Source organism: Talpa europaea (genome assembly GCF_964194135.1).
Source record: "Talpa europaea genome assembly, chromosome: 5".
Classification (NCBI taxonomy): domain Eukaryota; kingdom Metazoa; phylum Chordata; class Mammalia; order Eulipotyphla; family Talpidae; genus Talpa; species Talpa europaea.
In genome coordinates this window covers 19852636-19878641 of record NC_140071.1, presented here as the reverse complement: position 1 = coordinate 19878641, position 26006 = coordinate 19852636, and the positions used below count along the sequence as shown (strand labels likewise).

Below are 26006 nucleotides of genomic sequence, written 5' to 3'. Positions count from 1 at the left end.
TTGCTCATGATGCTGAGTAGAATAGCAGTGACATGACTTTCCAATCAAGCTCTACTTAGGTAGCTATGAAAGTGGCCCAGATTCTCTGAATACGAGACAGCAACTGTGAGGAGGCCCCTGTGGGGCTGCAGAATGGATTCAGGGAAGATGCTATGTTGCTGTATTCAGTGGGGAATTGATCTGGGCCCTGCACCTGCTTCTGGAACATTTATCACTCTGACGCTCATCTATAAAATGAACTATTCAGTTTTCTGGAATGCCACCAACATTCCAGGATACACTATTCGTTGTCAAGCAAAAGTGTCCTGCCTAGTGCAGGAATTTTAGCGTCCTTGACCTCCAACCATTGAAAGCCTTTATGACAACCAAAACCAACGCCTCCTTTTCTGGCCCCACTCCCTAGTCCAAATGCTTCCTTGGAAGTAGATACTGCCTACCTCATTTGGAACAATTAGCAGATGTGCCCTGAGATTCCTTTGTGCCCAGCATTCCACAAAGGGAGGTCAAGAAGGCCACCAGGAAGAGCAGTCATCAGCCTGCAGTTTAAAAAAAATTTTTTTAAATTTATTTATTTATACAAGAGCAGGGGTACAGGCCAGAGGTGCAGGGGGTAAGAGCATTCACCAGAGATGAGCAGGGAGCAGAACAGAAAGACCGAGATACACTGCTAAGGGGAGCAGGGGGCGAGACAGGAGAAGTCTGCCACGCCATGTGGGTACTCCCGGGCCAGCCAGGAATTGAGGCTGCGGACAGCCTCACAGCACTGCACTCAACCCACTGCGCCACTGGGGAGGCCCAGTTTAAAATCTTTTAGAGGCATTCTATGCAACAGGAAACCTAAATCTAAAAGGCACATTCATCGTTGAATTCATTATAAAAAGATAAAGGGATGACTCCACATACTTTTGCAGCAACTTTTGTCATTCTTGTCTTTTAATCTCCAGAGGAAGGCAGAGTTTCCATCCAGGAGACTAAACAAAACCCTCAGATAGTTGCAATCCCTGAGCACCCACACATTCTAGCACGGGTGAGCCAATCTTAACTCAAAGCAGTTTCAACTCAATCCAGTCCCACTCACTTCTTATATCAGGGTGATCAGCAAATCAACTGTCTCCTCCAAACCCTGTCTAATAGATGTCTAGTCCAGTTGCTATTGACGAATATCCTACCTTTACACTTGGGGATCTTCTTTGATATTTTCTTAGATTCTCCATAAAGAAGACTAATCAACTGTCTCCTCCAAACCCTGTCTAATAGATGTCTAGTCCAGTTGCTATTGACGAATTTCCTACCTTTACACTTGGGGATCTTCTTTGATATTTTCTTAGATTCTCCATAAAGAAGACTGAATAGCCAACACCATGCCTGACTGTGTGAATCTCCACTCTGCTCTCTCCTGTTTGACCCCCTTCTCTCCCTTCCCCCATCTCAGAGATTTGACTACCAACATTTCCCCTCCCTCCCACGAGTTAATTACTAGCCTTGCTCACGCCAAGTTTATACGCATATATATGCACACACGCACATACACATGTAGGAGCAAGCATCCAGTCATGACTTTTGTGAAATATTAAGGTACTTGTTTTTCACAATAAACCCTGGGAAATCTTTTTTCTATAGGGGGGAGAGGTCTGTCTCTAATTATGTTTGCCCTTTATCTGCTAGTTATTCACTTTTTGTTTTTGTATAGTCTTCCTTTAGCTGCTTCTTGCATCTGAGAAAGTAGTGTACCTTTTCAGTTATCTCACCAGTGAGATGCTAAAAAACTTACAAAAGGAGAAGCTTAATGTAAGGTCGAGGCTGGGAAAGAGATGGGGTTCAGAGGGGGGGAACTTGAAACTGCTGCCACCTGCATCCCAGGAGCCGGCTCCGCCCGCCCCGGTTTGCATGGGCCCTGATAAGCAGCCTTAAAAGAACAACCAGTTCTGAGAGAAAAAACTTCTTTGAAAAGCAACTTCGTCTCTGCATTCTCCACCTCCCTCCAAGGCCAGCACTGCCCTATAAAATCTTGCCCTTATCCCCCAACGCGGTGCGACTGCTCCAACCCCCATTGGGGTTGGTGAACTTCGCCCAGGGTGCAATGAATTTCTTGCCTGTGAGAAACTTAGCCTGGCTCTCCTTTTCTTTTCCACACCAGTGCTTTCATTTAGTCTTTATCTTTTTAAGCTTTTTAAACAAATGAGAGAGAGGGAAGGAGGTAGAGAAAGAGCAAACTCACAAGACTGCACTATTTTGGCTTTCCTGGGATGGTAACAAGAACTTAAGACTTGAATAAGAGAAATAGAAGTCTAGTCTTGGATCTCATGACTTTAAACTCTGTGTCCTTGAGTAAATCACCAAACTTATCTGAACCCCAGTTTTCTAACCTTTGATCAGCATACAGGGCATTTATAAGAGTTATCGTATGTTCTGTCATCCCGCATTTTGTGTTTTAAAACACTGCCCAAAAGCAGGAAGATGACTTCATAAAGAATCAACAGTTTCATGTACTCCAAACTATATGAAAGGCACTGTAACAGAAAATTCGCAAGAACTTTCAGTCCTAGGATTTTATGGTTTTTCTAGAAAAAGATACTAATTGTCTAGTCATTTCTTCCATAAGTGTTAGAGGGTAGGTAGTCAAAAGGGATTCTATGCTTTTGATGAGTCCACCTTGCCTTGTTCTGTTCCCTTTCTGCACCTAAAACTAGTGGTATTTTATGAATAGTAGTTAAACATTGCTTCTGATCATATTGTCATTTGCCACCTCCTATGGTCATCATCTAATTTTGCCCCTGACCCTCATCACCATCTACCTCACTTCCCTATTCACCCAATTACAAAAGGACTAATGCAATGGCATCTTAATGACTTTTCCTATTTCATAATCACTGGGTTCTCTTATTTCAATTATGTTGAAGATACAAGGTTTAGTTCTTGTAGAAAGACAAGTGATAACCAGAAGGAACTCTCAGAGAATGAAGTACTAGCTGAAATTGTCAGCTGGTAATTGCCATTGAGTGTGAAAAAAATATCATTGAGTGTGAAAAAAATAAACAAGTCATGCTTTAAAACCGAAGAGAGGAATGATATTAATACATTTCAGCCCATGAGTTGCACAGTTTAGGAGTGCAATGACTACTTAAAATTACCAGTCTCTTCACAGCTCTCTGCATTTTTATGTTGACCTTCAAATAACACAAGGTGTCTCACTTTATTCTACATCAGTGATTCTAAAAACACTAATTGCTTGGCCCTAGCCCTCAAGTTTTGAATTCAGGAGATATGGAATGAGGCCTGAAAATTTGTTTTTCTAACATGTTGTCAGGTGATGCTGTGGTAACTGGGGCTGAGTCCACATTTTTCAGAACTACTGTCCTATTTTCTAGAAAAGAAAGCCGATAAGTACTGTTTCCAGATTACTTTTTAAAATTCTTTTAAGCAATCTACTTAAAAGATCTCTTTCTACTTTAACCTAAACCTTTTACCAAATCAGTAATACCAGTATCAACTGGTTTGAGTTTCACTATTTCTTTTTTTTTTTTCTTAATGAAAATTTAATGCAACTGCACTTTTAAAATAATGCATACTGCTAACAAGATCAATGTGGAAACAGCAGTGTGCATTATTAGTATCGTGAGGTACAGCATCATACAGCACATGGAAAAACACACAACTAAAACAAAGCTCACTATTTCTTTTATTGGAGAAGAAAACTAAAATCACTGTTTCTCAAAATGTGATCCATAAGCCACAAGCACCAGAATACCCCAAGATGCAAAGCAAGAATATAGACCTTTGAGCCCCCTTCAAGAGCATTTAAATCAGTATCTCTAAGGATGGGTTTCCAGAACATGTTTAGTAATTTCAAGATGTACCCTATTATGATTCTTATGTACTATAAGACTTTGAAAATTCTCATCATAGAGCTGAGCTCAGTAATCAATTTCTGAACAGTTGAATTTGTACTATTTAATAACAGCCTATATAAAAGACTCCTTCCTGGAACTAGGATTCATATTTCAACTCAGGTATCTAAAATATTACATACATTTTAACTTTTAAAATATCTATGATTTATAATTTATTAATAGTTCATCTATTAAAAGGGTTTTCTAAAAGTTTTCCTATGAATATTGTACTAGTTGATTTTTTTCCTGATCATAGACTAAAATTTTTAATCATTGATAAATAGTGACAAATGTGCTTAATGTCATCGTTGTTAGCGTCCTCTAACTTACCAGCATTTCCTTAAATATAATTCTTTGCTCTAAAGCAACATGAGGTTACCAAGAATCTGAGTTAAATACACATCTCTGACATAATACTGTGAAAGACTTCATGGGAGATTTGGTCAAAATAAGCACCCTGGTACAATTTGTAAGTTTACAGGATAGTCTAGTTTTAATAAAGCATACCAGACTATATCAACCTAAAAGATTTTAGGTGGGCATAGCTTCTGATATCTCTCCAGTTTCTTAAAATAGCCAGTTTGGTGTTCACTGTAGGTTGCTTTAAAAAAAAAAAAAGATTTATTTATTTATACAAGAGCTGGGATACTGGGATACAGGCCAGAAGCACGGGAGGGTGAGGATCACCAGGGACATAGTGGGGAACAAAAGAGGCAGACTGATGAAATACACTGCTGAGGGAAACAGCGGGCGAGACAAGAGAGGTCTGACGTGCCATGTGGGATTCTCGCCAGCCGGCCGGGATTGAACTCACGCTGCAGAGGCTGTGGACAGCTTCACAGAGGGGCGCTCAACCATGTGTGCCACCAGGGAGGCCCTGCAGGTTGCTTATTTATGGTGAAGTCCTAGCATGTGTGGAAAGCTCAAAGTGGGGACTCACTAAGCTTCTTCTACTTCCTCCAAGTTTCTTCATGCTAAAGCTGCATCATCACTACCTTTCTTTTTTTTTTTTAAAGATTTATTTATTCATGCATACAAGAACTAGGGTACAGGCCAGAGGTGTGGAGGGTGAGAGGATTCACCAGAGGCAGAGTGGGAAGCAGAAAGACAGACTGACTGAAATACACTGCTGAGGGGAGCACCGGGAGAGACAGGAGAGGTCTGCTGCGCCATGTGGGTAGCTCCCTGGTTGCCAGGATCAGTGCTGCAGAGGCTGCAGACAGCTTCACAGTGCTATGCTTAACCCCTTGGCCACCAGGGAGGCCCGTATCACAACCTTTCATGGTGCAAAAGCTGCATTTAGAAAGTCATATTATCTGAATCTATTACCATTGTGTTAGTAGTTTGTTAGTAGGCCTCCAGCACTAACTTGCTTTACTGTGCACAAATGATATAATAATGATTAACAATTTGATATGTGCAGGCATATTGCAACCAAGTAATGATGATCTGTTGATGGACAGGGAGTAGTAGTTATCTACAAGGTCAAGGGGATTTGACTTTAAGTCTGGCTGACTTCAGAGTAGGTGGTCTTAATACTATACATTGGCTGGCTAAGTTAGACTCTCCTTCCTGGTTGACCTTTCTGGATAAACTTTGATCAGTCCAATTCTTAATCTATTCAGAATCCTAACTCCTGACTTGCCCTGTTCTATTATTGCCAAGGATTTTCTATTTCTCAGCCAAGTCTCTGATTCAAAATTTAAATTCATACTCAGTAAATTTCACAATTAGATAACTTCTTATTTGAATTCAAAGACTAATATTAAATATTATTGTTTCTGTGAATTATATGACTTCTGCTTATATTTGATTGTCATTATGTTCAGTGACCTATGACACTCATTTCCACTATGTACTAAAAATTATAAATTCTTTAGTGTATTCAATCTTTGCTTTTGTTCTAAGAGTGTTAAAATTTGAGAGGGCTTAACATTTCTTTTCCAGCAGAGGATAATTTATTTGTTGATACATCTATTCAACAAATATTTACTGAATGCCAACTGTCTGTTTTTGTCTGGTAAAACAGCAATAAGAATGATAAATATGGGTTTTGCTTTCATAAAGCTTACATCCTTTTTGCAGATGCATGTAAGACACAAGTCTCTGAATAAACAAATGCAGAGAATGCTGAGTACTGTGAATAAAATAAAAATAGAATGATGAAACAGTTACTGAGAAGGTGGGAGGCAAGCTGGAGCTATTTTAGATGAGAACATCAGTGAACACCTTTCTGAGAAAATTATATTTAAGCAGAGACATGAATGGGGAAAGATTCAACTGCACGGTGATATGAGAGAGTAATTTATGAGCTGAGAGCAGCTATGCGCATTCCTCAGGCAAAAGCCAGGTTGATGAAGATAAAGAAAGCAGACTTGGTGCCTTCTTGGTGGCACAATGGGTTAAGACACAGCACTATGAAGCTATTCGCAGCCACTGCAGCACGTGTTTGATCCCCAGCCAGGGAGCTGACCCACATGATACAGCAGACCTCTCCTGACTCACCCGCTGCTCCCCTCAGCAGTGTAGTTCAGTCTGCCTGTTCTGTTCCCCACTCTGTCTCTGATGTATCCTCTCTCCCCCCACATCTCTGGCCTCACCCTAGTTCTTGTATGCATAAATAAATAAATCTTTAAAAAAAAAAAAAAAAGGAAGCAGACCCAGAGTTGGCTAGGATATCGCGAGTAAAGGGAGAAGTGGTTCTGCGTTAAACTAGAATAGTAGGGGCTGAACAAATCCTATAGGTACTAGGTCATAGTTTGTAATTTGTAAGAGGTGGAGTTATTTGTAATAAATGAGCCATCATAAAAATTAGTATGGTCTGATTTACATTTTAGGAGTACTGTGACATTATTGACTTGTGTTTTGGAGCATATAGGTAAATGAAAATGAAGTTGAAAGACTTGTTGGAAAACTTTCAAGTGAGAAATGATGTGACTTGGACCAGGGTGATGCAGTGGAAGGAAGAGAAGTATATGAATTTGGAATATATTTCAGAAGTAGTATTGATCAAAATTGCTCATGTATTGAATAAAGGGAGTAAGAAATACAAAACAGGAATTACCACGAGTGGTTGTTAAACATTTATTATATATTAATTTTATCAATTTACTGTTACATTTAGATCTGGTACAAGATTAGGTATAGTATAAGTGTGGCTATATACTTCTTTTTTTTTTATAGAGGCATGTTTTATTTATTTGTTTGTTTGTTTGTTTGTTTTGTTTATACATGCACTGGGTACAGTCAGAAGCGCGGGAGGGTGAGAGAATTCACCAGAGCCAGAGCGGGGAGCAGAGCAGGCAGAAGGACCGAAATACACTGCTGAGGGGAGCAGCGGGCGGCAGGAGAGGTCTGCACGCCATGTGGGACCCTCCTCTGGTGGCCGGGGAGCAGCCGGGGATCGAACCGGCGCCGCAGAGGCCGCGGGCAGCTTCGCAACCCAGCGCTCAACCGCTGCGCCACCGGGGAGGCCCTGTGGCTATATACTTTTAATTTAATTTGTTTAATATAGTTGTAGAATTTATGAATTAGTCCTAGGAACTGTCAAACTTGATATCGCTTGACTGGTTAGTATCATTAACCAAGCATACAAAAAGATAAACAAAGTGGGGAAATCTTTAAGTTCCATTGGTAATCTGACTGAGTTGTGGAGCATTAAGGCTCTGTATTTCAGTCTAACATCTTTGGACAGACTCAGAGATTCTTAAATTTCCTATACAAAATTTTTAATTATGTTTTCACTTCAGTGATCTCTAAAAAACATTAATGTAAGCATACATTTACATTAACCCTCAATAAAGCACACTTTTATTTGCCTACAACTAATAAGAAAGAACAAGTAAAGGTGAAACAATATCACAATGAACTTTGAAAACAGGCTTCAGAGTAATTGAGAATGTAAATGTAGTGAGAAATTGAGTTATAGAATATAATATTATAGTAATGCTAAATACTATATATGTATTTCTAATTAGAGCATTTAAATTAATTTTAAAAATAGAATATGAAGATGCACTTAAAAATAGATTTTCTAGATGGTGAAAGGCATCCGACCAGTTACAATTACTAGCACCATGTGAAGATTAGACAGATCCACTAAACTGACCAAGTTTCTCTTCGCTAAGGAATCTGTCATAGAGGAAATAAATGAGTGTGTAGGGAGTGTCTGCTGTGAGCTAGGCACTGGTGAGAAGCACTTATGTTCACTAACCTAATTATCATGACATTGTGAATTAGGATGTTTATCATTTTGCAGATTAAGCTGAGAATCAAAAAGATTAAGTGCATTTGTTGGCAAAATTAAAGATTGTTTTTTTTTTTAATTTTTTTTTTTTTTTATAGAGGCATGCTTTATTTATTTGTTTGCTGGTTTGTTTGTTTGTTTTGTTTATACATGCACTGGGTACAGTCAGAAGCGCGGGAGGGTGAGAGAATTCACCAGAGCCAGAGCGGGGAGCAGAGCAGGCAGAAGGACCGAAGTACACTGCTGAGGGGAGCAGCGGGCGGCAGGAGAGGTCTGCGCGCCATGTGGGACCCTCCTCTGGTGGCCGGGGAGCAGCCGGGGATCGAACCGGCGCCGCAGAGGCCGTGCGCAGTTTCGCAACCCAGCGCTCAACCGCTGCGCCACCGGGGAGGCCCTAAAGATTGTTTTTTAAATGTCCAGTGGTAGAGATATGGAGAAACAGCCCTGAATGTGTCTACATGATGAAGTGGCTCTGGCAGGCACTGTGGGTACACTCTGCCTTCTCTGTTGGCATTTCCAGTCCTCTTTCCTCAACTCTTAAGCATTGTCTGCTGATCTGATGATCTAATTTACTCCTTTCAGAACATCATTGTTTTGGGTTTTTTTTTTAAGATTTATTTTACTTATTTATGCATCCAAGATCTGGGGTGTAGGCCAGAAGTACAGGGGTGAAAGGATTCACCAGAGACAGAGCTGGGAGCAGAACAGGCAGATGGACTGAAATCCACTGCTGAGGGGAGAAGCGGATGGACAGGAGAGGTCTGCCGCACCATGTGGGTAACTCTGTGGCTGGGAATCCAACTCATGCTCCAGTGGCTGCGTATATCTTCATAGTGCTGAGACTTAACCCCTTACATCATCAGGGAGGCCCAACCTCATCATTTTATCAGGGACAAAAATCTGACTTTTTAGATGAACTGATGATGAAGCAATTTCCCTTAGTAAACTTTGTCTTCATGACACTCTTTCTTAGCTGAAAAAAAAATGTTTATTGCAAACTTATAGAGCCCACAAGCCAAGAGAGCCCACAAATGTGTTCTGTTTGATGTGCAAAATGGGGGAGGGGGTGTTTGCTGGATTGATTCATTTTCTTTTTTAAGTTGCCAACATTTAAAAGTTGGAACATTTAGCAGAAAAATCTAGACTTACTCTTCAAATATTTACACTACAATGAAACAGGGCTCCTGCCTCCTGCTCAGCCACATTTCACGCCAGCCCAGCTACAACTGTGTGTTTGCCGGGTTCCCTGGCTGAGTGTGGGGGCTCTGGTTTCGTTGTGCCTCCATTTGCTGGTATTCTGAAGTCACAATATCCTCTCTGTACCATCAGTATGTAATTCATCTCTGCTTGTAGATATTGTTTCTGGATTATTTTGATTTTATTTTAGAAGTATTGATTTACCCAAAACATTCTCTCTTCACGTATATATTAGGTCACACGAAAATGTTTCTAAAATTTGGGTTCTGGTACTCCTTTGTAAGTGATTAGCACACTTTTAAAACCACTTTTAGCATTTGAAGAAAAGAAATTCATTTATTTCTTCAGCTCAACTACATTCTTATAGCAGGAAAGAGGTGCTTTGTAAGCTCTGAGCATCTGATTAAAAAAACCTTTTCTTATATACTGACTGTTTTCTTTCAAAATAATATTTAATGTTCTGAAGAAGGAAGACTCAATAGTCAGCAATCTTCTGTCAAATTATTGCCTAAATTCAATTTCATATTATTTCATGAATATAAACAGTAAAATCACTTATAAATATAATTTATATTTTATGATTACTTGTGATTATGTGAATTTTTTTTAAATATTTTTTTAAAGATTTATTTATTTCTTTATTTATTTATGCAAGCACTGGGTACAGTCAGAAGCGCGGGAGGGTGAGAGAATTCACCAGAGCCAGATCGGGGAGCAGAGCAGGCAGAAAGACCGAAACACACCGCTGAGGGGAGCAGTGGGCAGCAGGAGAGGTCTGCGCGCCATATGGGACCCTCCTCCAGTGGCCAGGGAGCAGCTGGGGATTCATCCGGCGTTGCAGAGGCTGCGGGCAGCTTCGCAACCCAGTGCTCAACCCCTGTGCCACCGGGGATCCCTGATTATGTGAATTTTTTTAAGATGTATTTTTTTATGCATGCAAGAGCTGGGGTACAGGCCAGAGATGCAGGGGGTGAAAGAATCCACCAGAGACAGAGCCGGGAACAGAACAGGCAGGCTGACTGAAATACACTGCTGAGGGGAGCAGCGGGCAAGACAGGAGAGGTCTGTTGGGCCATGTGGGTCACTGCCCTGACAAGGGATCGAACTGGTGTTGCGGAGGCTGCAGATAGCTTCACAGTGCTGTGCTTAACCCCTTGCGCCACCAGGGAGGCCCCTGATTATGTGAATAATTTTATAGATGACAGATGATTAACTATCAAAGTTATTGGGGAGTGTATTTTTAAGAATTAAAAAAATATTGAGATAGTGAATATTGAAATTAGGTCTGAAACAAAGGGGTTTAAGAGTGATCCAAGCCTTTCTTTACTTAGTTTCCTCTAATTGATCATCATATTTATTTTGGTCTCTACTTCACCCTCATTCTAATTTCTGCTTTGATTACTTATGCAAACACAAATGTTTCAATATTACTTTTCTTTCCATTTTGATGGACTATTCTAAGCTAGCCAACATACCAACCGCCTGTTTTCAAAGCAAACGCTCTCTTACTAATATAGTTACAATGCTTTGTTTTCAACTAATTTGGTTTTCAAAATTTCCCATCCAGTCCGTGTTTATAAATCCTTTGAAGGTAAGAACAGATGACTTTGAATTAGGGCAAGGAAAAATTCCGTAAAACTAGATTTTAGAAGCCTGTGACTCAGAAGTTTCAAGTCCTTACCTTTAAAGGCTGCTGAGGCTATTCTGAGAAATTTTAAGTTATTTTGACATAAAAGTTGCTATCTATCTATCTATATATATCTATAGCTATATGATATTGTATATTAGCTCATAAAAGAGAGAATTTTTTTCCAACTACTTAACTAAATAGGATGCTGTGCCTCTAACATTCTGTATAAGGGGCACACATAGACAGAGTAAGTGTCTCATAAACATATGAAAAGGCCATCAGTTTCACTTATAAACAGAGAAATACAACTTAAATATGTCTTATAATTTTTACCTACCAGAATAAAGACTCAAACAGTGTAAATTTATGACATTAGCGAGGTTATGGTAAAAGTTACTAACTTCATGTGCCAGAGTTATATAAATTGTTCAAATCTCACTAAATGGCTATATTTACAAAATGCTTTAATGTTTGGTTCTTCCAGGCTACCAATTCCACTTTCTAGGAACTGAATTTACAGATATATTTATACTTGTGGTCAAAGATATCAGTACAAGAATAATTTTATAATTGCACTATGTATTATCTATTACAATTATAATTGTAAATATATCTAATATACATAAAAAATATCAAAAAATAAGAAGCCACCTAAAGGTTAACCATGCAGTTACCTGGCACGTAAAATTAAGTTATGGGAATTTTAAGGAAAATAAAATTGTGTGAAATACCACACGTGATTGCTGATTGCACTACTGAGGGGGTGTTCTCAGCTACTTTTGGCTGCTGGGGTGTCAACACTGAGGAAGGTAGTACACCACACCCACCACACTGCAAGGGTAGGGGGCTTTCCAGAAGCTTGGTTGCTTCTGGTCAGAAGTGTGGCCACTCAATGTGGCTTCAGGTATAGTGGTAGTTTAGAAAACGTTTAAGTTTCTAGAGTGTGAGTATCCCAGTCTCTGCACAAATGGAAATACATATGCCTGTAGGAGTTTCATAAGATCCTGTCCCATAAAGAACCCAACAGGTGGTGGGATCACTGAAGAGTAGAACACCTACGTGTCCTGGGCAGGAACATGCACTGTTTCTAATTCTCATAGTCATCCTGCAATTTAGGAACCCACAATTTAGGATTACTGAATGTCATATTCACAGGAGGGAAAATTAAAACCCAGAGAAGAAAAATATGTGACCCAGTGTTCAACAATTGGTACTAGTTGGACTGTAATCCTACCCGGGTCTGAGTGACTCCAGTACAATGGCTTCCTAGAAACCACTCAGCTTCCCAGGTTGACAGATGTTTCTGTGGTATAGGAATCAGGAAAGCAATAATGATGTTTGCGTTGGTACCTAAGAGGAAGGTTTTAAGGATTTAAAGTTAAATTTCCTCATTCTTAGCCCATTCTAAGATTTCCTAACAGATCCAGAATTAGGCATACTTGATTTGGGAGAAAGATTGGGGGTTGTAGCTTATTTTTTTTTTTATTTCTGTGGAGAGGTTTGGTTGTTGTTTTCTATTTTTTTTAGTTGAGATGGGTAGACTGCAGTGTATCCACGATGCCGCCAGACCAAGTAATAGCTTAGAAGAAGAGGAATATTCATTACATACCACGATGTGTCAGGTGCTTCTGCAAGGCAGGTGTCTATGATCATCTCATGGGTGAGAGATAAGACCTGGAAAAGTCAATCAATTTACTCCAGGCTCCAAACTGAGTAACACACAACTGAAAGCTAATGTAAGAGTAGTGGAGTCTGAATTCAAACCCCAGCCTCTTTCCCAGAAGTCTTTTATTCAAGCACAATAAAGATACAGATGTGACAAATACAGACACTTGTTCCAAGAAACTGGTTGTGCAAGGAAGGTGAAACGTTAACTAATAAATGATGAAACAAGGATGAAAAAGGATTTTGTTGAGGGCCTCTCTGGTGGCACAGGCGGTTGAGTGCTGCACTGTGAAGCTGTCTGCAGCCTCTGCAGCGTGGGTTCAATCTTGGCCAGCCAGCAAGAATCCCACATGGTACATCAGAACTCTCTTGTCTCACCTGCTGCTCCCCTCAGCAGTGTGTTTCTTCAGGCTGCCTGTTCTGTTCCGAGCTCTGTCTCACCCTCTCACCCTCCCATGCATCTGGTCTGTACCCCGGTTCTTACATAAAAATAAACAAATCTTTAAAAAAAAAAGGATTTTGTTGAGATGCCTCAGAATAGAGATCAGACCACATTTCAGATAGAAAGGGCATCTTAATGGATGAAACACATAGTTGAAAGCACGTAGTAAGTGCTTAGTATTTCTTGTTTACTGCAAAGGGAAGCAGTTCAGAAAATAGTCTGGGCCTCCCCGGTGGCGCAGCGGTTGAGCGCTGGATTGTGAAGCTGCCCTCAGCCTCTGCAGCGCTGGTTCAATCCCCGGCTGCTCCCCGGCCACTGGAGAAGGGTCCCACATGGCGCGCAGACCTCTCCTGCCGCCCGCTGCTCCCCTCAGCAGTGCACTTCGGTCCTTCTGCCTGCTCTGCTCCCCGCTCTGGCTCTGGTGAATTCTCTCACCCTCCCGCGCTTCTGACTGTATCCAGTGCTTGTATAAATAAATAAATAAATAAATAAATAAATAAATAAATAAATAAATAAATCTTAAAAAAAAAAAAAGAAAAGAAAATGGTCTATAAGAAAATGGGCACTGATAAGAACCCAGAAAGCCAGTTAGTGTTGGTAAGGAAGAATGACATTTTCCCAGAAATTCAGGGGCAAAGGAAATGAGGGAGAGCAAGATAGAGGATTTTAACTTAGAATGAAGGGTAAGTGGGGATGGTCAGACGAGCGCTCTCCATGTTCTTAAAATAAAAGGTAAAGTCTAAAGTAAAATAAAAGGTAAAGTCATCAGTGGTGAATAAGGCTAGGGCCTGAAAGTCTAGGGAGATTTGAAATAACAATCAAAGTTAATGTGATAAAATATCAGTGAGACTCTGTCCTGAAAAAGCCTATGCTTTGTTGAAAGGAAATGAATGTGTGTGGGCTTGGAACTTTAAGGAATTCCATTATGTGTGCACCTTGATTATTTTACAAATTACTTGGGGCAGAGTTGACCAGACTCTGGAAATGTCATATAGTCACTAGAGTTTTTCTTCCTGCTTAGATAGACAATAACTGTGTGTCTACTCAGATCCAGAAAAAATAAGCCTACATTCCAAGCTGTCAGTTCAATGGTTAAATCCTGGGGCAGGTACTTAATAATTCCCATATAAAGATATGATGAACTTAGGTAAATGATTTGAAGTTTTTAAGTCAGGACTTAATAATGGTTTAATTTGCAGTACCCCCTATCATGTGTGGTCATATTTTACATTTATACAATGCTTTGAATTTTTCAAGATGTTTTCACACATACCAACTCATTTAATCCTTAAACCATTGGAATGGTTCTACTCCCATTTAGCAGATAGATAAGTGAAATTGTGCAGAGGTAACTAATTTGCCAAAGACAAAGAGTTTTTTGGTGATGGAAGTTGTAGTAAAGTCAGTTTTTTTTTTTTTTCAGTTTTATTTATTTATTTATTTATTTTTAAAGATTTATTTATTTATACAAGAACTGGGGTACAGGGCAGATGCATGGGAGGGTGAGAGGATTCACCAGAGACAGAGCGGGGAACAGAACAGGCACACTGCTGCGGGGAGCAGCGGGCGAGAAAGGAGAGGTCTGCTGTGCCATGTGGGATTCTTGCTGGCTGGCCGGGATCGAACAAGCGCTGCAGAGGCTGTGGACAGCTTCACAGTGCTGTGCTCAACCACCTGCGCCACCACCAGGGAGGCCCCCTGTTTTATTTTTATTTTTATCTTTTTTTATTTTATATATTTTTTACATTGTTTTTCATTTTTGCACAACGTATGCATTTTCATCTTGGTTATAGTCCCCATACAATTCCTACCCCCCTTATTTTGGCCCTAATCCCTCCTCCCCCCCCCCCACCCCGCCGCCAGTGTGTCTCTGGTTTATAGTTGCTTGTTGATTTTGATTTTTAGTAAAGTTAAAGATTTTTAATGCCTGGCCCAGTTAGAAAACATCCCAACAAAAACAGAATTTAGAAATGCCTAGTCCAGGGTCAGAGTTGGTTGCAATTGGGGGCAAGATGATATAGTCTTCGGCTTTATAAAGAGATCAGATTAAAAAGAAAATTGAGAACCATAATTTGAGATGCTCCTTAGACCTCTTGGGACATGAAGTCTATTGGTGCATTCTTAGTCAAAAGTCACAAGTGTCAGAATTTATGAGATTAGATTTCCTGAGTTTTTGTAGATTTTGTGTTACTCCAGTATTATGACGATATCTGGAACCAGTATTTTGTGAGGTGCAAAGCCATGAAATAGTACAAATTCCACTCTGTATAATTACAATGCTATCTTAATTCATTGTGTCTTCTCTAATCATCCACTTTCCTCCCCAACCCTTCTTTCCTTCCTCTCAATCCTGTTTTACTGCTTATAGAATTTTAGATCATAAAGATCTAAATCACTTGAGGTTGCCTGTGTTTGAAAACCTAGACCTACCTTCAGGGCAGGGTCAAATCACCCCAGGCAGCCTCTGACTCATAAAGGGCCCCTCCTAGTCGTTTCCTCCTGGTAAAATGGTCCCAGAGTCCCACCCATCCGGGCATGCCTGATCAGGGGCACATGACTGAAGCAAGACCTCTTCTGAACTTCCAAGATTAAAGAGGAGAAAAAGTTAGAATAGGAGGTCATTAACTTGCCAGATTCTTAAGAGCTATTCTCATGTTCCTGGATTTGTCATTTCTCTCCCCTTCACTCTTAACCCTCTCCATTTTTTTGTAACCAGTATGAATTGTTTTCTAAAACAAGTACAGTCAGTTCCCTTTAATTGTTACCATTAATCACATTTTTTTTTTATGGTGAGGAATTTTATTATCAAAACTGTTAACTTCTCTTGTGAAAGTTCAAATGTTATAGCAAAGATATGTTGACCTCCCACTTGACTTGTTAGCAAAATGTCTACTACCCGCTTCAAGAAACCTGGAGTTCCTGATAAAATACGCAGGAATTGTCCTGAATTTGACTTTGGATGAGTGTGGGCAGTAAGTTCCAAAGTCAACTGATTAGCCCGTAGCCACTGAGTCATCCTACAATGTCCAGGACACCAGCTCTGTCCATTGCTCTGGGGACCCACATCTCTGTACAAGTCGTTCATTCTTTGAGGAAATAATTCTAAGTCATCTTTTCAGTTCCAATATTTTGAAACCACAGACCATTTAGGCAATACCCTCTGAGTCTTAGGGAATAAAGGAATAAAACCCGTAGGTAGATCAGTTTGGACTGTTAGTGCTCAAATTTAACATCCCTAATTCTTGATGCCAACTGAACTCTAAACTTGTCCTTTCCCTCTAATTTAGTTCATATATTCTAAAACATTTTGTGACTTTATTTCAAATTCCTCAACACCCATTCTTGAGACTATTTTTTCCTCTCTGGGCCTCCATCTTTGGGAGCCTACTTTCCACTAATTCCTCAGGGCTTACTTTCCTGCCTGCTGACTTCCAGAATCACATTCTGAAGCACATATATGTGAATTTATTTGCAGATTACAATCTCCAGAGGCAGTTCTGCCCAGCATGAAATTAATAGCAGTTGCACAAAAGCATACTAAGAAGAAAGTTAATCAATTAAGAAGGCTGGACTTATATGCAGATCTAGGAATGTGTGTGAATGTCTATTTGAACTTACCAATATGTTCATTTCATTACCTTGAGAACAGGTAATGAAACAGAGCAGAAAGAGCATAGTCAACAGAAGCCCAGCAGGTCAAATTCTGACTGAGTTTAAACTCTACTTCTATTGTTTACAAACTCTCTGAACTTGGGAATGGGAACCAGATAATAGCATATATCCAAAAGGGTGATTCTAAACATTTAAAAAATCGGTGATTAATTTGTAAAAATTTGTGATTAATTCATGTTATCGTTAATCTCAGAAATTTCCTATAAATGTACTGTTTCTGTTTCTTCTTTACTTAATTTAATTCTATATCCACTCCCTTCTTTCCATCATCATAGATTATATGTTTGCTTTTGATAATTCCCATATTACTAATTATATTTTAGTATACTTTAGAAAGTCCAAATTAAGATTTCAGAGCCAATTATGTTGCAAGTCTATATGTTTTTATCCCTGAAAAACTAAGATGGTTTTCCTTATAATTATCTTGTGTATATATAATTATATGCCTTGTAGTATTTGAAAGTGACCATAGGTTTTACAAAACAGAATGATTCACTGCTAAATATTAATGTAATGTAGGCAGAATTTAGTGAATGCTCTCCCAAACTTGATCAGTAACATGACACATAAACAATGCACTTAATACTTCATTAAGCTTTTCACATCATCTGTGACAATTTTCCAAAAGTATTTTTTCTTTTAAATCTAAGGAGTCCCTCTGTTATCTCTCAGCCTGCTTTCCCCAGGTTAAGCTGCTCTCTGGAGCAAGCCCTTCCCTGGAGGAGGGAGGTGGCTCCCAGCAGTTCCAGAAGGACCCTCTTTGATTTCTAAGTCCTGTGGAAAAGCCAGCAGGCCTCTTTCTGGGTGGCTTTCGGTATTATGCCCAGGGAAAGGAGGTTAGATGGCAGGCAAGCAGAACAGCAAGGGTCAGCACAGATGCCACGTCAGAAAATTCCATCAAGTCTCCATGAAGATGATAAGGTAGCACATGGGTTTCAGGGAAAGTCCATTTTCAGTGTTGCCAATCAAAGGATTCTTCATTCTCCAAACCATGGCTATGATTCACCCCCAAGCCTCACAACACTCTCATATGGTATTCCTCCTGCTTGTCAAAATCCCTTCTATGAAAAGGTATCACAAATGGTTAATAAGTATTTTTCCTTCTATTTGGACAATGGTTTATTAACATCTACTTCCAGTAGCTTACCCTCTTGTGTACAGCTTTCAAATCACTTAAGTATCTATCAAACCATATTATTTATAAATTAAAATAACAAGATGTCATTTTTGTCTATCAAATTCATTAGGGTTTTAAATGTTTATTCTACTCTAAAAGAGATATAGCAAATCAGTAAATAGGTTATTAGGAAAAAAACTATAGTGGGACATTGTTAAATGATTTTTGCCATCTCACATCTAACTTCAAAATAGATGACTGAGTTTTTAACAGTTAAATGTAGAAAATGAAGCCAATGAGAAGTAGGTGAAATATTAGATAAATAATTCTATATTTCAGACTAGGGAAGGCCTTCCTAAACATAACTTTAATGATAGATATTATATGTAAAAGAAATTATTGATTGATGAACTGGACATATATTTCTACCATATATGTAATCAATTAGAAATTTCTATTTATTAAATTTATATGGAAATGAATGTTCCCTACCTCAGCCCTGAAAAAAAATAGCTACCAAAAAAGAAGACAATCTCTTCCTGTGGAAACCACACCTAGTAAGGTATGTCACAAGACAGGAGAGCAGTCTGAGCAATTTTTAAATCTCCCAGAAGACTGTGATAGTGAGGGGAATGCATGAAGAGAGAGGGTGATATTTTTAGCAATTACTGTAAGTAATGAACTTTGGAAAGAAGCAGAAATATCTACAAGAAATTAGGAAACTTCTTGTATAATATGTCATTTAAAACTCTACCATTGATCCTCTAAGGAAATTTACAGTAAAGTACTATATTTCCTTTAAAGGTTTTGAAGATTTTTAAAGGTTTTATTGGTTAATGTAATTGAGGAACTTAAGGAGCTGCTGCTGCTGATGTTGTTTGTTTGGTGTAGACAGGTAGAGGCAGGAACCAAAGAGCTCAATTATCATATTTAGTGAGAGGCAAAGAATATGATCCTTAATAAAGAGGTTTTACAAGCAAAGTTATGCTTTTGCTAAATGGAAAAATAAGGGAAAGAAAGCAAAAATCTTTATCTACCAAATAGAAAGTCAGTCTTTATAAAAATCATAGACATATATAGATAGATAAAGAGAGAGAGAGAGAGGGATGGGTGGATGGATGGATGGATGGATGGATGGATGGACAGATTTGGAAGTAAATGCAAAAGAAACATCAGAAATGTTGGAAGTGATTGCCTCCAATGGGGAGAGCAGAAGACTACTGATTTTTACTATTTTTAGATTTTTTGTCACTATCTTGCTAATTCCTGAGCTTGTATTACTTTGATAAAAATGAAACTAAGATAATAATGCAGAATTTTTCTATAATATTGTCAGAGACTCAAAACGTAATGGCAAATGTACACCTACCCACCTAAGCTCTTTATTATAGTCCACAGGGACCACCATTGAATATACAGTCTATCTTTGGCCAAAATATTATTAAACAACATATGACTACATATGCAATAGAATATTATTCATCCTTACAAAAAATGAAAATTCTGTATTTTCCAACACCACTGATAAACTGAGAGGGCATTATGTTAAGTGACATAAGCTAAACAGAAAAACAAATTCCCTTATATGTGGAATACCACTTTTTTAAAATAAACTCATAGCAACAGCATAAAAGTGGTTACTGGGGCTGTGGGTAGGGATAATAGGAAGAGGTGATAAAAAGTCACAAAGTTTGACTTATAAGGTAAATAAGGTCCAAGTTACCTAATGTAACACATAGTCAGTATAGTTGCTATCTCTGTATTATGTAATTGATATTTGTTAAGTGTAGAGAACTTAAATGTTCTCACCAAAAAAAAAAAAAAGTAAATATGTCAGTCTATGAATGTGTTGACTTGATGGGGAGTAGCCTTTCCTAATATATATTTATGTTTAATGACCATATTATATACTTTAAAATTCCTATAATTTTATTAGTCAATTTTTTCTCATTGAAGATGGAGGGGAGAAGAAATGGAGTCTGTAAAATATCACATGCCATGATACTTAGCATAAAGCACTAATTCAACTTCAGTTGCATTTATTATATTTTCATTTTTAAGATTTTCATTTCTGTACACTTGGAATAATCAATTCTTATGTTTTGAATATTTATGTTAATTCATGATATTTTTGCTTTGCTTCTTAGGTATCAGCAAAGGCCCAACATCATATGCAACATCTTCCCTACCACCACCACCACCACCCCATCCAGCCAGCCAGCCGCCATTGCCAACATCTCATCCAGCACAATCACCACAAGTCCCAAGTCTACCTCCCAGAAATATTAAGCCTCCCTTAGATCTGAAGTAAGCAAAATTTATCTTGGCATTTCTTTGTGTTCTCTGTGCTTGACTGAATGCTAAATGTTCCACTGTAAACTGCTGGGGTCACAAAGGTGGGCAATTGACAAGGGAATAGGATTGATGAGCAGATACTTTCATGCCCTATACTCCTTAAAATCTGAGCAACTTTTCTTTATTGAGTCTTAAATTGTCTTCCTTGTAAGAGATCATTTAAAGAAAGCTTTTACTGACTTTTAAAAAGTTCTGAAACATTCCTGAAGGCAGCATTACCACCATCACCATCACCACCATTATCACCAATATTATCATTGTCACCACCACCACCATCACCATTATCAACACTACCACCATATTTTATTGATTAGCTATGATGGTATTTTGTATATATAATCCCTACATTCTTTTCAAGTGAATGGTGTTATCATCATTTCACAGAGGAAGACATGGAACTTTATAGAAACTACTCCAAGATTACACAAGAATGTAGAGTAAAAATGTGAGACAATGCAGGTCTTCTGTCATCCTTTAAATTTTTGATTGTGTGTTAAAAAACCTAGGATACTTTCATGCAATTCTACTCTTTCTTACATTTTCTTCATTAGTGCTTTTTTAGAAATAACCAGACTATATAGGTTGCTATGCACGGACTCTTTATTTGTAATTTACCAGAATAGCTGATTCAGTAAAAAAAAAAAAACAAGTGGAAGAGTGAAATAGAATGAAATGTTTTACAAAGACATATTGAGATAACGGCAAGTGTGGATCCTTGTGGCAAGTCAGAGTAGATCCTCCCTTATTCTTCTAGAAAATTGTCTTACATGGTTGTCCTTTACCACAAATAATAGCTCTAAATATTTAGCTTCAGTTTGTTTTTTCTTTACTTCAGTTCCCCAAATTGATGTCCTTAACATTCCATAATCTGTGTAACAGTTTCTGTTAACAACCATTTCTGACTGAATGTTTTTTGTTAATTGGTGATGATTACAATTCTGAGCAGGGTTGTAACCATATTTGTCAATGGTAGCCAGCCCTATGTTTATTGTGTTTTCTTTCAATTATAGGCCTGAACCTATAATTTCACTTTGACATTTTAAAGGCAGTAACTGTAAGGTGCTATAGCTTAGTGGCTATTTTCATATATATGGCCTGCTTTATGCATTTATGTTAATGACACACCCTTTCACACATTTGAATTTATTAATGCTAATTCCAGTACTCTAATTAATACCTTATGATAACCAGCTACCAAGTCAGAATGTTACTAATATGTGTTCTTAAATACAATGGATTTCTGTGTAGATCTTTTGTATTCATATATATTTAATCTTGTTTTTTCCTAACATTTTTCCTCCTCTAATAAATTTAATCCACTAGATATTTTCTTTCCTTCTTTCCTTCTCTCTCTCTCTTTTCTTTTATTGTAGTAATATTGTTTTGCATCACTGCATATATTTTACAAATACAGGTTCACACCCCTTAAAATGTAAATTACCACGCTACATCCAACACCAAAGTACCAATACCCTCCTCCACAGTCTGCTTGACCCCTCCACCTTTGGCTCCTACTTTTCCCTGCTGGTAACCTCAGTTCTGCAGCCAGAATATTGTTTGGTTTTTCTGTTTCTTTGCTTTGGTTTTTTTATATTCCACGTAGGAGTGAAATCATCCAGTATTTGTCTTTCTGCTTCTGACTTGTTTTATGTGGTCACAAATGGCAGGATTTCATCTTTTTTTCTGTATAGCTGAGCAGTAACCCACTGTGTATATATATCACATCCTCTTTGTGCATCATCCATCCTTGGCATTTTATTGTTTCCATTTTATTTTCAAAAGTGAAAATGTGGGGAAAAAAAAAGTGAAAATGTGGTGTGTAGACCAAAACTTTCAAGTTCTCATTACAGACCTCAAGTAAATTCCAAAATGAAGAAATAGTTAGGTTTGAAACGTTCCTCCAAGGAGGGAAGTTAGATGACAAGAGGAAGTAAAAGCAAAATGGCTCTTGATTTTCAGGCTCAAAGTTTACATTTTATGTGAGAGGAGATCTGGGGATAATTTTGAAGTAAAATTATGAGAAATAGCTAGTTTTATGCTTTACTTTTTTCTGCTACCTTCACTCTTGAAAGCATGGGCATTGGCCTGTCCCAGGTACTCCTGCCAGCTGCACATGCTGTTTACTTCTTGGGGCAAGATCTGGTTTATATTGTTTTATATTCACTTGATAGCTATTTTTTGAAACCCTCTTTTGTGCCTTCGTAATAAGAGTTCAGGTACTGTCAGTGAATAAGACAAAGATCCTTGCCGCCATAAAACAGGGGCAAGAGACGCAAGGGAGGAAAATAATAAAAAGGTGATGGACATAGTATGTTAGGAAATATCTGGTGCTATGGGATAAAGCAGAGCAGGGTTGGGTGGTATAGAGGGAGGGTGATCTTGGAGACAGCATGTTGCAACTTTAAAGGAGAAGTGGGGATATCTCCTTTCACAGAAAGATACACTTGAGTGAAGACCATTCCAAGCAGGGAAAACAGGCAGAGCAAAGGTTTCAGGTATTCAAGGACTACAAAGACTGAGTTATGTCTGGAATCAAGTGAGCAAGGGAAGGAGACATAGAAGAGTCAGACTATGTAGGGCTCATGGGCTGTGATGGAAACTGTGGCTCTCATCCCAAGTGAAAAGGGAGTCACTGACAGAGTTTGAGCAAAATGATGATGCTTTCTGACTTACGTCATATAAATCTTGCCTTCACAGCTGTGTTGAAAAGCTATCATGAGCAAATGCTGAAGCAGTTAGGTAGATATTGCAGAATTTCAGGCAAGATTTGGAAGTGACTCTCATCCGTATGGTAGCTGGGGAGGTGGGATGAGGAGTTTTGATTCTGGATACATTTTGAAAGCAAAGACAATAGTATTTGGATTTGGGGTGTGAAAGAAAAAAAGGAAATATTTCCATCGATTGAAATGGGGAGGCTGAAAGTGAGGTTTAGGGGTGAGAAGACAGAGCTGGTAAAGCAATGTGAAGCCTGGGGTGCCTCTTAAATATCCCAGGGGAGATGTCAAGGAGGCAAGTGTGTATAAATAGTGAAGAGTTGGGGTGAGAGCTCTGGGTTAAAAATAGAAACTTGAATGTCATAGGCAAATATTCCACACTTAAAAGTCATGAGACTGGCTAGGGTCACCAGGGAAGTAAGTGTAAAGTGAAAAGAGAAAAATGGAGAACTGGAGAACTCTGACACTGCCTGATCCAGAAGAAGAAAACTCAGCAAAGGAGAATAAAAGGGAACAACCTCCTCTAGGGAGGAGCAGGGGAAAAGCAGCACAAGGGTGTCCTGGAAGCCAAGTAAAGATAGAATTCCCAAGGAGGAGGCTGTAGCAATCTATTGTCTGATGCTGCTGAAAGTGTGATAAGTAAGGATTGTAGGGATCAGAATGGGTAAAACTTTCCAGAGTGGTGGGTCTACAAGTCTGACTGAAATTGCTTTAAAAGAGCATGAAAGGTGAGGAATCAGAAAGAGCAAAAACAGATACTCTTTTTGAAAAATTTTATTGAAGTAACTTTGCAATAAAACTTTTTTTTTAAGATTTATTTATTTATTTATACAAGCACTGGGTACAGTCAGAAGCGCGGGAGGGTGAGAGAATTTACCAGAGGCAGATCGGGGAGCAGAGCAGGCAGAAGGACCAAAGTACACTGCTGAGGGGAGCAGCGGGCGGCAGGAGGGGTCTGCGTGCCATGTGGGACCCTCTCCCAGTGGCCCGGGATCGAACCGGGGCTGCAGAGGCTGAGGGCAGCTTCGCAACCCAGCACTCAACCGCTGCGCCACTTTTTATAAATTTCAAGTATGTATCATTATAGGTCAATGTCTGTATACATTACATTGAGATCATCACTAGAAGTCCAGTTCTACCTTTCACCATACAGGAGGAGGTCAATAGACAACCCTTTACTGGAGAAAAAGGAAGCAGAGATAGCACAGTGATTGGCTAGGGAAAGGGAATCAAGTTTCTTTTTGATGGAAGAAGTAACAGTATATTTGCATGCTAAGGGGGAAGAGCCAAAAAGAAGGGGAAGAATTATAATGACAGAGAAAGGGGAAAATTCTTGGAATCAAGTACTAGAATAATAGAGATCCCACGTGTAGGAGAGACTGGCTACCCAAATGAGCAAATGACTGATAAAATTTACAGTTCTCCCCACCGTATAGAGTCCCTGTATTATTTGAGGCAAGAAAACAAATCTCTAATTGGTATCAAGAAGGAATTTCAGGAGCAAAGATAGCCTTCATTACCTGCAATGCTTTTTAGAAGTCATTTGTAATTTTATCATTCAAGTCATAATGCCTTCAATGGTAAAAGATTGGAGGGAAGTGAGAATTAGAAATAATAATATTTTTTTAAATAAAGCCGTTGAGGCCAAAGTTACAATGAGTTTAAAACATAATTTATTACTGTATTGTTTCTCCACCTAGTGGTCAGAAATCAGCTTGTTACATTTTCTACTGTTTTAACTTAGACTTCTGTAGTGAAACTGAACTGAGTCAAAGAGGGTGTTTATTATTATTTGTGTTCAAATCAAAATCTTTAGTGGAACCTATTTCTTCCTAGCATTTTTCAAATTACTCATAATTTTAATGGCATAAGTAGTCTTTATATGAAAATAAAACCAAAGGTTGCGTATTTTGGTATACTAAACAAATCATATGGTTATTAATAGTAATGAGACAGGAAAAGTGAAGTAATAAGAAATAATAAATAATGGGAAGTGACTAAGGCAGGGAAAGTAAAGGTAAAACTGTTCTTACCCTGAGGTCATTTATAATCAATGTGAGACTGTTGTTGGTGCTACAAATAGAGAAGAAATATTTGTAAGTATAACCTTTTTAGCCACTAGAAATCTAGCTTAAAATTTTCTGGAGTTTAAAACTTGTCATATCACACTCTACCAGATAGTCCTACCTAACTCCATTTGGATTGCATTGGCTTAAACAATGTTTTAAAAATCCCTTGTGTGTTAAACATGGGAATACACATTGCACAGAAAAGCTTACAAGGTTTCATTCTCAGTAAGGGCAGGTATAGAACAAAATTCTGTGTCACTTAGATTTTCTCTTTCTTTAAAAAAAAACTGTAGTAATTAAAAATTAGATTCATAAATAAAAGTCATGAATAACAAATAGGTATAAAGTTCAACAAATTTACAACTTTAAAAGTCAGGAAAAAGAGCTGTAATGACTTTCTAAAAATGAAAGTCATAATATTAAAATAACTTCCCTTTGCCTATTGAATTCTGCATCGTGTAGCAAAAAACAAAGATGTTGGTACTGTAAAATACTGTAATCGCCGAGAAGGTTCCTTTTTTCCCCCCTTTACCTGCTCTCTGCTTAGCTTTCTGGAACTGGGACTAACTAATCTCATCATCTCTTTATCTCCCTATGGGGATTTTCTCAATGCCCAGAATGCAATTTTTTGAACAATTGGTGATAGTTTGACCTGAATTTATTTACAGCATTCACCTACTTCTCATCTTTTTCTTTTCTTAACAATGACTTCTATTCTTATCACTGTTTCACATTTGTTGAATATTTTATTGTGAAGCATGTTGTGAATTTAAACCTAAATAAAATAAACTAAAATTTATGTGCTGTGATGTTGGATTTGTGAATAAATGTGTGCGTGCAAACATTGGCTACAAGTAATAAGAGGTTTGCATAAACATGCTGGCACATACATCTGAGTGTGCTGTGCAGACGCCCCTCATTTTGCAAGTATTTGTTATTCATCCGAGTGTCTTAGGAAGTAAACTGCAAGTCCAGGAGTCTTTTTGATTTAACAGTCTGTTTCAAAAAC

The 26006-nt window shown here is 38.4% G+C and overlaps 1 protein-coding gene across 2 annotated transcripts in view; it reads left to right on the top strand.

Annotated features, from left to right (window-relative positions):
- FYB1 (FYN binding protein 1) overlaps positions 1 to 26006 on the top strand; it is a gene marked incomplete at its 3' end in the record, with an annotated part of 137085 nt that overhangs the window by 77322 nt on the left and 33757 nt on the right. For both annotated transcript variants that reach the window (XM_084233608.1, XM_084233609.1), the window contains one exon: positions 20007 to 20166. In XM_084233608.1, the coding sequence (XP_084089734.1) occupies positions 20007 to 20166 (160 nt within the window). The remainder of the gene's footprint in view (positions 1 to 20006; positions 20167 to 26006) is intronic.